This window comes from Arachis duranensis, chromosome 4, assembly GCF_000817695.3.
Source record: "Arachis duranensis cultivar V14167 chromosome 4, aradu.V14167.gnm2.J7QH, whole genome shotgun sequence".
Classification (NCBI taxonomy): Eukaryota; Viridiplantae; Streptophyta; class Magnoliopsida; order Fabales; family Fabaceae; genus Arachis; species Arachis duranensis.
The window spans coordinates 11,103,225-11,115,639 of NC_029775.3; the positions used below are offsets into that span (position 1 = coordinate 11,103,225).

A 12,415-nucleotide genomic window follows, 5' to 3' on the forward strand; every position below is an offset into this window, starting at 1 on the left:
ATATGAAATTATATTTTTATTATTTTAAATATTATAATAATAATTGTGTGTATATTTCTAGTTCTTATCAATATGTATTAGATAGTTTTAATTTTTAAATTTGAATATAACTAAACCAATTTAGATTGATCAAGTGATCGACTTAGTCGTCTGCTTAAATAAGTATTGAGGGTTCGAATTCTATCTCGTATGTATAGCAACTCGTTGCCGGCCAATTGTAGATTCTTAAATGGAATTCAAATTCATGACAGATCAGTCCTTAACTTGTTGAATATTGTGGGAAGCAAAAAAAAATATCTATACCTAAATTTTATTATATTTTTGTCCTTATTACTAAATTTTTCTGGGTCCGTCACTGTTCACAGCTTATGTCATCATTGCTGCTCATTCCATTACCGTCGTTGTTGAGTCCGTCGCCACCATTCTCATGCGTGTTTCTTTTCTCTAGATAAATTCTCCCGTCTCTCTCTCTCATTGTGAGTCTGTTAAGTTCTTCTATTTAAACATTGATATTTAAATTATAAAAAAAATTGATTTTCCTATTTTATAAAATCTCATACTGGCGGTAATTGTAAATATGACGCTACTTAAAATTAAATAAAGTAACATAGATAAAACAAATAAAAAAATAAAAAATTACTTAATCTTGTATAAAATTTACCTATAAAATTCTGTACCAAAAAATGAATTTAATTTTAGTATATTAATAATATAAAATATTTTATATAATCATTCAATTCAATTAGATTTATCTATTTAGGTCATTATTGAAAATAAATTTAAGATACCAACATACAATTACTTTAAATTAAGCAACAATTATCAATAATATATAAGGGACACACTATTCCACTAAAAATGATTGCCACAAGAAATAATTTTCCAATTTTCTATACTAATATTAGAAAGTTTATATAATAATATATAATAATAATATCATGATCAATACTATATGATATCAAAACAAAAAAAAGCACCGTGCTAATATAATATTATTAATATTATATAAATCATCTTTATATTTATTTTTCTGTACGTATATAATATTTAATTAACACATTAAGACGTATATAATATTTTGTTAATACATATATAATATAAAGTGATTTACAAATTATTATTAATTCATATATAATGTATAATTAAATTTAATAAATTCAATTAGAATAAATAATAAATTATTTATTTTATTTCAGACTTTATAAATAAATAAATTAATTAACTAATATAACAAATTACAATTAATGTAGTAAAATTAATTAAGTAATATATATTATAAATTATATTAATATTTAAATATCTAATCAAATCAATTAGCTGATAAACACATTAAGACGTATATAATATTTTATTAATACATATATAATATAACGTGATTTACAAATTATTATTAATTCGTATATAATATATAATTAAATTTAATAAATTCAATTAGAATAAACAATAAATTATTTATTTTATTTCAGACTTTATAAATGAATAAATTAATTAACTAATATAACAAATTAAAATTAATGTAATAAATTTAATTAAGTAATATATATTATAATAAATTATATTAATATTTAAATATCTAATCAAATCAATTAGTTGATATAATTAAGTCATGGTAATAAATTGTATTAAATGAGTTAAAATAATTAAATCAGAAAATACTTTTCAGAGCATGCCACTTTATCGTTAAGTGCAAATATCCGAATTTTATATAATAGAATAGATACAATAGATTTAAGTTCTTTTATATTTTGGGCTAAACAAATTGAGATTAATTAACCAAAAAAATAACAGGTTAAACAAGTACGAGGCAGATAGATAAACCATCTGTGCTGGGTTAATCTATGGATAAACAGACTAACCATGAATTTAATGGGCCAGTCCTAGCCCATTTAGCACTGGCCTATTTGACGTCCCTAGAACTAACATTGCTGCCGTTACTTGTTGGCTGCGTGGGGGATCAATAGTCGGTACTGCCCTCACAACCTTCTTTCGTCACACTATGACCGCTCATGCAATGTCGGCGAAGAAATACCAAGGGCATTATGGTCAAATCAGATCACCTTCCAAGCTTCGTCATTGGACGGTCACCACGAGTTCATGACCGACACAGCGACCTCACAAGATGCGTGTCCACCAAGCAGCCAAAACGACGTCGTCACTGTTTGTATTTCCAACAGCACCCTCTTCAGGGGCATTTCGGTAATCTCAAAACGGCAGAATAGAAACAGCGAAACGCTTCGTATCTTAAATAGTGGGGAATCTACTTCTCTCTTCTTTATAACTCTCAGAAGTCGGAACACAACACACTTTTCGTTTTTTCTTTTTTATTTTTCCTTCTCTGCTAATTTTATTTCCCCCTCGACACACACACCAAAACGACCCTTCTCGGTTCAAAAGCTTCACCGTTTCGGTTTTCATGGCTAGGGTTTCGTATTCTGCTTCATGATAATGATCCGAGAGAGTAGAAACAACTCGTTCACTCCTTCAATTCCTCAGTTTCAATATAAAACGACGCGTTTCATCACTCAATGCGTTGATTCCTTTTCTTCTTCTTTCATTTCTCTCTTGACGGGTAATAATAATATTCCACTCCGACGCTTCCTTATCTCTCTCCATTTTTATTTGGCGCTTGAAGCTACGGTTTTTTCAAATGTGCGACGATTTCAAGTGAATAATGCATGTGCTCTTGGTGGTTTTATTTTTTTGTCATTTATTTTCATTTTAGTTCCCACCGGGGGGAGTGTGGTGTGCTGGACTGTGAGATTTGTTGTGCTTGTGCTTGTTATGTGTTGAATTTCTCGCTTCAATAAGTTTGTGTGCGTGGTTGGATTTCTTATATTTTTTTCTCTTGTTGCGGAATTGGTTTCTTAATTGCTGAGTTACGGAGCTGTGTTCTCATTTTGGAGAACACAGTGAGTTCAACATTTTGATATTAAGATATGATTGGAGGCAGCTAGTGTTGATGCTTCTTATTGGTACTGAGCTGGTGACTACTACTTGATTCTTTTAGGGTTCATTTTGAGTGTCAAATTGAAGAGAGTTTTCTTTTTAGTTTCTGATTTATGAATTTGATTTCAAATGTTTAGTCTGTCTTTAGAGATGTTGATGTGGTTAACACTTGGGGGAATAGGTGCCACTATGTGGTGTTTATGTGCTGCCATGCATTAGTGTCTACAGTGGCTGAAATTTAACGATTTGTTTGCTCCATTTATCTGGAGCTAAAAATGTAACTATTTACAATAGTTATCTAGCATTACAGGCATAGGATAAATCTCTCTATTGTTATTTGTACTGTAAATTGACGTAATTGATAAACTGATACTTGAGTACAATATACGGATGCATGTTTTTCCATTGTTGATTTCACAATGTATGTGGTTTAATTTGACTTCTCTTAGCGTTTTTTTTCCATTTGTAGCTTATTTGTTCAGTTATTGTGTGTTCATGCTTGTTGAATTTTACATCATTAATTGTTGATTGAGAAGTTTCCCATGAGTTCTGCATGCTGTTGTTTATGCTCTGTTGTTAAGAATTCAATGTTATAAAACCCTGGTTAAGGTGCAACACCAGCTGTCTGTCTAAAATTTTTTTAGTCATTATGTGAACTTATATTCCATGCAGTTGCCGTAAACAGTCGTGGCAGTTGTGTTATGGAAATGTATGATGCTTCTGGAATTAGAAAGTAGAAACCCAGATGCTTACTTGGTCATTTTTTATAAAATTTTGTGACTTTTGGAATTTGAACTTTGATATATCCAGTTTCCTGAACGATTTGCATATTCACATCGTATGTTCGCTTTGGTGGTGATGGTCAATAATGTGTGTATGGTTTTGGCTTAGATTGAAGGTGCAAATTTAAATTCCCAATTTGTAAGTCCTAATCCTGAACAAACTTAAGTCATGCTGAACAAGGGAGCTCCTGAGTTTGTAGTTGATCAGAATTTGTATTACCCTGCTGCCACCAATTATGGGTATTACTGTACAGGTAAATCTCAAACTATCATGTCACTGCTTATGCTTGGATTTATGTATATGTTCCTCACTTTTTATTTGCTATTTATGATGGTTAGGATTTGAATCACCCGGGGAATGGGAGGATCACCACCTTGGGATTTTTGGTGTAGATGGTTATGGTCCTGACCACCTGGTGAGTACATCCTCTGTCTTCATATGTTCAATTTTGGATTGGTGTATGATTTTGTTGTTCTTATTTCTCTTTCCCCAGGGTGCACAAACTGATCCTTATGTATATTATAACCATGGATATGCACAGTCTCCCTACAACCCATATAATCCGTACATTCCTGGTGCTTTGATAGGAGTTGATAACTCGTTTGGAGGAGGACAACATTATTATACCGGCCCCAGCTATCAAGATCCTGTTTCTTCACCTGCTTATATACCCCTTGTATTTCAACCAGATACTTTTTCTGATGGTTCTGTGGACTCATTTGGAACCGGTGCTTCTGTCAGTAAACCTGATGGAAGAGGTTTGAAACATAAGTTCAATTCAGCTTCTGGTAACTTTTATAGGAACTCTTCAAAACTTTTATCAAGTCAGTCAAGTTCATTGGCCAGGGTATCGGAAGGGTCGAGAGCTAATGATGGGAGGAAGAAAGATTTGAGGCACACAAATGTTTCTGGGAGTAATTTTCTCAATGTAGCTTCATCAGCTGTCCATCAGGTTTGAAATTTTATTTCTTGATTAGATTTTGATGTTTTTCCTTATTACTTGCTGATGGTTGAGGAACTATTATGTGAAGTTAAAGATTATTCATCGAAATGTTATGATTGTCTGATGGCAAGTATGTGTATATAGTGAGGGGAGAGTTGGATGGGCATTAGGTTTTCTCGGTCTTAGAGGTCCTTATGTTGAAAAACGTTCTTGTGGTCTGATACTTGGATGTGAACTGAATTTTCTTTTCAGAAAATAGAAATGTAAATAAAATCTTGATAAGTGGCTGATAGATAATCATTTACCTTTGTCTTTGGTAGGTTAGAAATTCAGGTGTGTCAGGACATACTGTGGATAATTTATCCAATGGAAACATTGGACCTTATCATAATCAATTGAAATTAGGTCCTCCTTCAAACAGTGGATTTTCTGATTTTGGATATAATGCTAATGGACAGTCTGCGTTTACTAAAGTTCGGCCAAAGCCACACTTTGGTAAGTTACTAAATGATGGAAATGGAAGCTCTAATGTATTGGGGGAGCAAAACCGAGGTCCTAGAATTAGTGGATCTAAACATCAGCCGCCTGTTAAAGCCTATACAACAAAGGCAGGAGACAGTAACGACCAAGGAAACATTGTAATTCATGCTGATCACTATAACAGGGAGGACATACCTGTTGATTATGAAGATGCAAAGTTTTTTGTTATAAAATCATATAGTGAGGATGATGTGCATAAAAGTATCAAATATAATGTGTGGTCATCAACACCTCATGGAAACAAGAAGCTCCAGACTGCTTATGATGATGCAAAGAAAATAGCAGCGGAAAAATCTGGAGTTTGCCCTATCTTCTTATTTTATTCTGTGAGTATCCATTATCAAGATATTTCTGATGAGTTTATATTCTGGTTCCTATTTTCGTATGTGATATCTGTTTGTTATTTTTTTATTTTGATTTTGTTTCTCTAATGCAGGTTAATGCAAGTGGCCAGTTCTGTGGTGTTGCAGAGATGGTAGGTCAAGTTGATTTTAATAAGGATATGGACTTCTGGCAGCAAGATAAATGGAATGGGAACTTTCCTGTAAAGTGGCACATGATAAAAGACGTGCCAAATTCAAATTTTAGACACATCATACTAGAGAACAATGAAAATAAGCCAGTAACTAACAGCAGAGACACACAAGAGGTGTATATTGTTTCTCCTCAGCAGTTACTTTATTAAATTTTGAATTAGCAGGCTTATTTATATTGTTTGCTACCACCTAGTATTTTTGTACTTCATGAAGTATGACCATAAAAATCAATGAAAAAGTTACAATATGAAGTGCTGTTTTTGCGTTGGTCAAACTTGATTAAAATGTTAACCAAAATGTCACTTTCTCATTAGCCTGATCATAATACTTTACCATCACATAAAATATTTTTCTATTTCATGTGAGAATCCACCTTCACTTATTTATTCGATTTTATTTTTCTATTTTTGTTGGTGTGCATAGCTTTACCTCTCACTGAACTATTTAGTTGTGTATTGTGTGTATATAGATTGTTGCAAATTATCTAGTGTCTGGTTATGTAATATCATTTATCAGTTACAAGGTATCATCTGATGCAGTGATTGAGCCAATGAAGTCTGTTTGATCGTTTTGTCTAAACCTTGACATCTGTCATGTATAAATAGTATACACCTGGTTCCCCATTATTGTTGATTTGAAACTAATTTTATAGTTGTGAAAAAAAGGATTACGAATGGGTTCTTTTTGGATTGGGAATTAAGTATTGGTTTACAATAATGAATATGATATTGGACTTCATATTTTTCTAGTTTGATTTGTATCTTAGTTTTGAGGTTTGGTCATTGGTATTATGGCTAAATGATATCATTCTTTCTTCAAAAAAGATGATGACATTGTTCTGACTTTGATAAGTTTTGTTTCTCATCAGTTGTGCTTGTGCCTATCTCTTGTAATTATATTATAAGCTTCTAACATTGACTATTTAACACCTTTGCTCATGTGCAGGTAATTTTCTTGAAGGGTTTGGAAATGCTAAAGATATTCAAAAATTATACTCTGAAAACATCATTGCTTGATGACTTCAACTACTATGAAAACCGCCAGAAGATCATACAGGATGAGAAGGCCAAGTTGTTAATCAAGAGTTTTGAGGGTCCTTTATTTTTTCCAGCATTGGAGGCTCCTCAAAAGTTGAATTTTGACATACCTCCCATCAATGATGAGAAAATTTTCAAGCTTGAGAATGATTCTGGCAACTTACAAATGAAGACCTCAATATCAATTCCTGATCCTGTTGTCAGTAAATCAGAGGTTACTACTAATTCGGCAGATGAGAAGGTTGAGAAAACTATGGGTGACAAACAAGATATCTCTTCTATCCTAAAGATTGGTTCAGTCACCATCACGCCAAAGCCGGTTGAAACTAAACATGGCATTGGCGTTGGAAATAAAGAACCTATGAATGTTGTTACAGTAGGCTCAATGCAGGTTGAAGTTAATAGAATTTCCAAGTCATCTGGTTCCTTAAAGGTTGGCAGTATTTCGCTAGATACAAGAGCATTACCGCTTGGAAAAGTTGATGGTGCTGTTAAGAGTGGCTCTAAACGTTAGAATTTTGCATTGCATTGTATTTCACCTTTCAGTGCTGAATAGGCTACTAAGTAGTGTCAAATGTTGCAAATTTCATCATCCAATTGAGAAATCAGCCAAAGCATAATTCCCTATGATTTCTCTCATGTTTGTGTAAACGAGAGCTCTTCCTGCCATGTTTTCAGTGTTATTCATTTTGATTTGACTTGAGCTGAGAAAGTGTATCCCATGACATGAATGGGCAAAAGTGATTGATTAAGAACCAGCTGTGTTTATAAGGCTCTAATGCGTCCCCCCTCCGAAGATACACCGAGCAGATGGGAAGGATTAGAATTTAGAAACAACCACCACCAGATTGATGCCTCCTGTTTAGTAGATTTTGGACAATAATGAATACGAAAAGTACTCTTTTAATTAAAATATTTGATTTTTTTTATTTCATTACTGACATTTAAAAGTATTTTATTTTGTATTGAATACGCTTGGGAACTAATTAGGAGTGTAGTCAACTAGTTAAAAAAATATTGTAGTTGGCTCTTTAGGAAATGCTAACAAATAGTGGTCGAAGTAATAGTTATAGTGATTTAAGAGTAAAATTAATAAAAGAGTAAAAAAAAAAATACAGAAAAAATTATTTCTTAATGTAAAAGTTTTTTTATTAAACAATAAAATAATATGCTTGCAAAAAATATCATTTTAAATATTAAAAATGATATTAGAATTTAGCTCAAAGTTCAAACGTTGGAAATTTAAACAATATTTTAATATATAAATAACAATAATATTAAAATAAAAAAATTATTTTACATTAATTGTATCAAAAAGAGAGGGAGCGGCATCATACTTTTTACGGGAGGAGTATGTACTTCTTCAATTTGCTCTGCTAGGATTTTTTTTTAAAATAGGATTTTTATGCCGTTTAGGTCAATGTTTGACTTTTGTCAATTTTTTTTATTCCTCTCTTTGTTCCCTTCTTTATTCCTTTTCTTTAATTCGCCATGAGAGTTTTTTTATGGAATTGCTGTGGTTTGGGAGACCCCTGTCAGTCCATAACTTTAAAGGAATGAGTCAATCCCACTTCCTCGAGATTGTGTGTCTATATGAAACAAAAACCCAATCTCGTCTGATGGAAAATAAGTTGAGATCTTGTCATTTTACGAATTGGAGGATTGTTAGTCTGTCGGGTACTGCAGGTGGATTGGCCTTAGCTGGAAAGGAGGGCACAATGGTTGAGATTCTTGCTGAAAAAGAGTTTTTAATAGCTGCCAAGGTAACTGATACTGTTTTGAACTATTCTTAGGGGCTGATTGGGGTACATTTAAATAGTTTGGATGGGATTCGGTCTACCCAATACACAGAACTTTCCTCTTTTGTACAACGTTTCTTTGGAAAGGTTGTAATTATGGGTGATTTTAATGCTATAGTGAGCCTCAATGAGAAGGAAGGAGGGGTTTTAAAATCAGCTTCATCTATTTCTGAATTTGTAAATTTTATTGATAGTGGTGGACTGAAGAACTTGGGTATAATTGGGAGAATGTTCACCTGGACTAATAGACAACGAGGGCAGGATCAGATCAGAGAGCGGCTTGACCGTGCACTTGCAAAGGATGAGTGGATGGATCGTTTTCCATCAGTCTCGCTGTCTCAACTCGCAGAAAATGGTTCAAATCATGCGCTTATCTTCTTTGATACAAATCCAGTCATGGAAAAATCTGAACGGAGGTTTAAGTTTTAGGAGAGGTGGTGTGGTTTAGAAGAAATTTGGGTAATTATCACTGGAGCTTGGAAGGAATGGGTGGATGGCTCAACAATGTTTGTTTTGACTCAAAAATTGAAGCATTGTAGGCACCGTATTGTTTAATGGCAGCAACAGAACAAATCTAATTCGAAGAAGGATATTGGTGAACTCACATCTCAACTTGAAATTCTCATAGAGGAGGATATTCTATGGGGAGAACAAGTTGAAGCCTTGGAAAATAAACTTGAGGATGCTTACTTTAGGGAGGAAACCTATTGGAGGGAGAAATCTCGTGTAAAGTGGCTTAAAGAAGGGGATAGAAATACAAGTTTTTTCACCAGTCATTCCAATTCAGAATTCGAAGAAATAAAATTTGAAAACTGGAAAAGAATGATGGTATGTATGCTACCACCAGTGAGAAAATTGCACAAGTAGCTGAAACATACTTCAAGGATATCTTTACATTGATTAACCAAGCTAATCCGGCACATGCATTTGAAGATTTTGAAACCAAAATTTCAGCAACCATGAACCGAAAATTAACTAGACGGGTCAGTTTTGATGAGGTAAAGCGGGCGATCTTTAGTGTTCACCCCTAGAGCGTCCCTGGTGATGATGGATTTACGGCTAAATTCTTTCAATTCTACTGAAGTTTAGTAGGGGAGGATGTTTTAAAGGCTGTCCGCAGTTTTTTTGTCAGTTTTAAGATTCCTGATGCAAAGGATATGACACAAGTTAGACCCATCATCTTTTCTTCAGTTGTGTACAAGATTATTTTTAAAGTACTAGTCCATCGGCTATAGAAATTTATGACTTCACTAATCAGCCCTAATCAGAGTGCCTTCATTAAGGGTGGATTGATTTCAGGCAATGTCCTAATCGCTCATGAATGTATGCACTATCTAAAGACAAAGAATATGGGCTTATCGAGTGAAATGACTGTTAAATTGGATATGAGCAAAGCCTATGAACATGTTGAGTGGTATTTTCTTTGGTTCATTTTGGAGAAACTGAGATTTGAATCTAGGTGGATTTGTTGGATACAGGAGGTGGTGACTACAATTTCTTACTCTATCGTTGTTGAAGGTCAACCTTTTGATTTTTTTAAACCAAATAAAGGTATCCATCAAGGAGACCCTTTATCTCCCTACCTTTTTTTTCTGTGCAGAAGGGTTATCTTTTTTGCTAAATAAGGCAGAACAAAACGGTCTCATTGAAGGTATTCAGATCATTCGAAGATATCCTACTGTTAATCATTTATTATTTGTGGATGACTCAATTCTTTTTTACAAAGTTTTAGAAAACAGTTGTGAAAATATTCTCAGTATTCTTCAGTCATACGAGAAATTCAGTGGCCAAAAAGTTAATTTGAATAAATCAGCTCTATTCTTTAGTAATTATACTCCTCTCACTGCTTGATTACTACTGGCTCGAAAATTGAAAATTGTTTATATTGGTACACAGAATAAATATTTGGGTCTTTCATCTACAATCCAAAAATAAAAAAATGCCACCTTCGGAGAAATCAAGGACAAGGTGAGGAAGCGAGTTTAAAGGTGGAAAAGAAAACTTCTCTCCTCTACACGCAGGCATGTTCTAATCAAAGCTGTTGGGGAGGCTATCCTAATTTATTCATTATCATGTTTCCACCTTCCTGACACTTTAATTAGGGAGATTCACAACATACTCTCCCAATTTTGGTGGGTTAAAAAGGTATAGAGCAAAAAATAGCATGGGTTAGTTGGAATACTATGACAATACCGAAACTGGAAGGAGGACTAGGTTTTAAGGACCTAAGGGCTCAGAATTTGACGCTACTAGCAAAACAATATTGGAAAGTTGTCTCTCAGCCACAATCACTCTTATCTAGACTCCTCAAAAGTAAATATTTTTGATACAATTCTATAATGAATGCAGAAATCAGAACAGTACCTTCGTTGGGTGGCGTAGCATATTGGAAGGGCATAAGATTGTTGAAAAGGGGCTGGTTTGGCGAATTGGTGATGGGTCCAGTATCCGAATCTTCAGCGATCCTTGCCTTGTTCCTCCACATCCTTATGTTCTTCCTTCATCTGAAGCTTTCAATCTACAAAATTAATAATTATTGATGGTCAAAGACTTAATACTTTCTAATGGTGAGTGGAATCAAACTTTAATTAGAAGTATTTTTTCTGAGGGCACTAGTCAACGTGTGCTAGCAACAAAAATTGGGGATGGAGAAGATAAAATTTATTGGCCCTTAATAAAATTTACTGGGTACCATGTGACTTATGGATTTTTGCATTCTCCCATTGAATTTTACCCAGAGATTATGAGACAACAAAATTTGTGGCGAGAATTGTGGAAAATGAAAATTCCAACGAAGATTAAGATTTTTCTCTGAAGGGGCTTCCATGAAAACCTTCCAGTACTGCAAAAGCTTCATCATCGCATCCTATTTATTCAACTCACCTGCTGAAGATGCCTACAATTTTCAGAAACAATCAATTATTGCATCTTCCATTGTGAGAAATAAAAGAAATTTTGGTCAAAAATAGGCTTACCAGCTACTAGAAAGGACACCAAAGACTCTGATTTTTATGTTGAATGGAACTTGAGAATGGGAGTCTTACGTACCCAACCCAATAGCTCATCTCAAAAGATGATGATGGTGATTTTGAGCTGGTCCTTATGGAAGGCGAGAAACAGGTTCATCTTTGATAATGTATCAATTAGTGTGGAAGAGATAATAGCGTCGACTTTGAAGCTGCAGAAGAAGTTTCAACAAATCCCTAATTCCTAATTGATGAGTACTTCACTTTCTTTTATTTCTCTTACTAGTGTATGTTCCAAACTCTTAAAATTTTTAATATTAAAATATTAAAATAATTAGTATTTGTCTTAATCAATTTGAGTTTGTTGAGTGATTATCTCACTCGTCCGTTTAAACCACTATTAGGAGTTAGAATCTTGTCTTGTGTGTGTAGTAATCCATTGGCTAGCGGTAAACCCTTAATAAATGGAGCATCAATACGTGGTTAGATTTAGCAGGAGTACCCAAATACATAACTACCCGACCTGTCCATACCTGGTTGGGAAGGGTAATAACTTGACTCGAGTTGGGGCTGATTTTGCTCAAAAAAAGGCATGGTCGAGTTTAGGGTGTACCCGCCCTGGATATATACATATAAACACTTTTTCGGAATTAGAATTTGCCTCACATCACAGATTTAGTGATTCACAGCTTCAGTCCATACTCTATTGCCATGCAAGAGAAACTCAGTCATCCTTATCCAGAGTCTTCTTCTTCTCGGCTTCTTCACAAAAATCCTCATAGCTCCCGTCATTGTCGTTGCTGAGCCCATCGACGCCTAACCTTTCATAGCTCCCATCTTCCTTCACAGCTCATGTCGCTATCGC

General features: G+C 34.0%; 1 protein-coding gene across 2 annotated transcripts; it reads left to right on the forward strand.

Moving 5' to 3' along the window:
* Positions 1-2,293: 2,293 nt before the first annotated feature.
* On the forward strand, positions 2,294-7,540 carry LOC107483349 (YTH domain-containing protein ECT1). Of its 2 annotated transcripts, none has more exons than XM_016103971.3 (7): positions 2,294-2,569; positions 3,838-3,982; positions 4,068-4,144; positions 4,223-4,681; positions 4,993-5,538; positions 5,649-5,861; positions 6,694-7,540. In XM_016103971.3, exons 2-7 carry the CDS (start codon positions 3,898-3,900, stop codon positions 7,297-7,299), a joined length of 1,986 nt encoding a protein of 661 aa, XP_015959457.1. In that variant the 5' UTR covers positions 2,294-2,569; positions 3,838-3,897; the 3' UTR covers positions 7,300-7,540. The 2 variants fall into 2 exon arrangements, with proteins under 2 accessions (XP_015959457.1, XP_020995738.1); XM_021140079.2 differs by having other exon boundaries at positions 5,131-5,538.
* Positions 7,541-12,415: the final 4,875 nt, after the last annotated feature.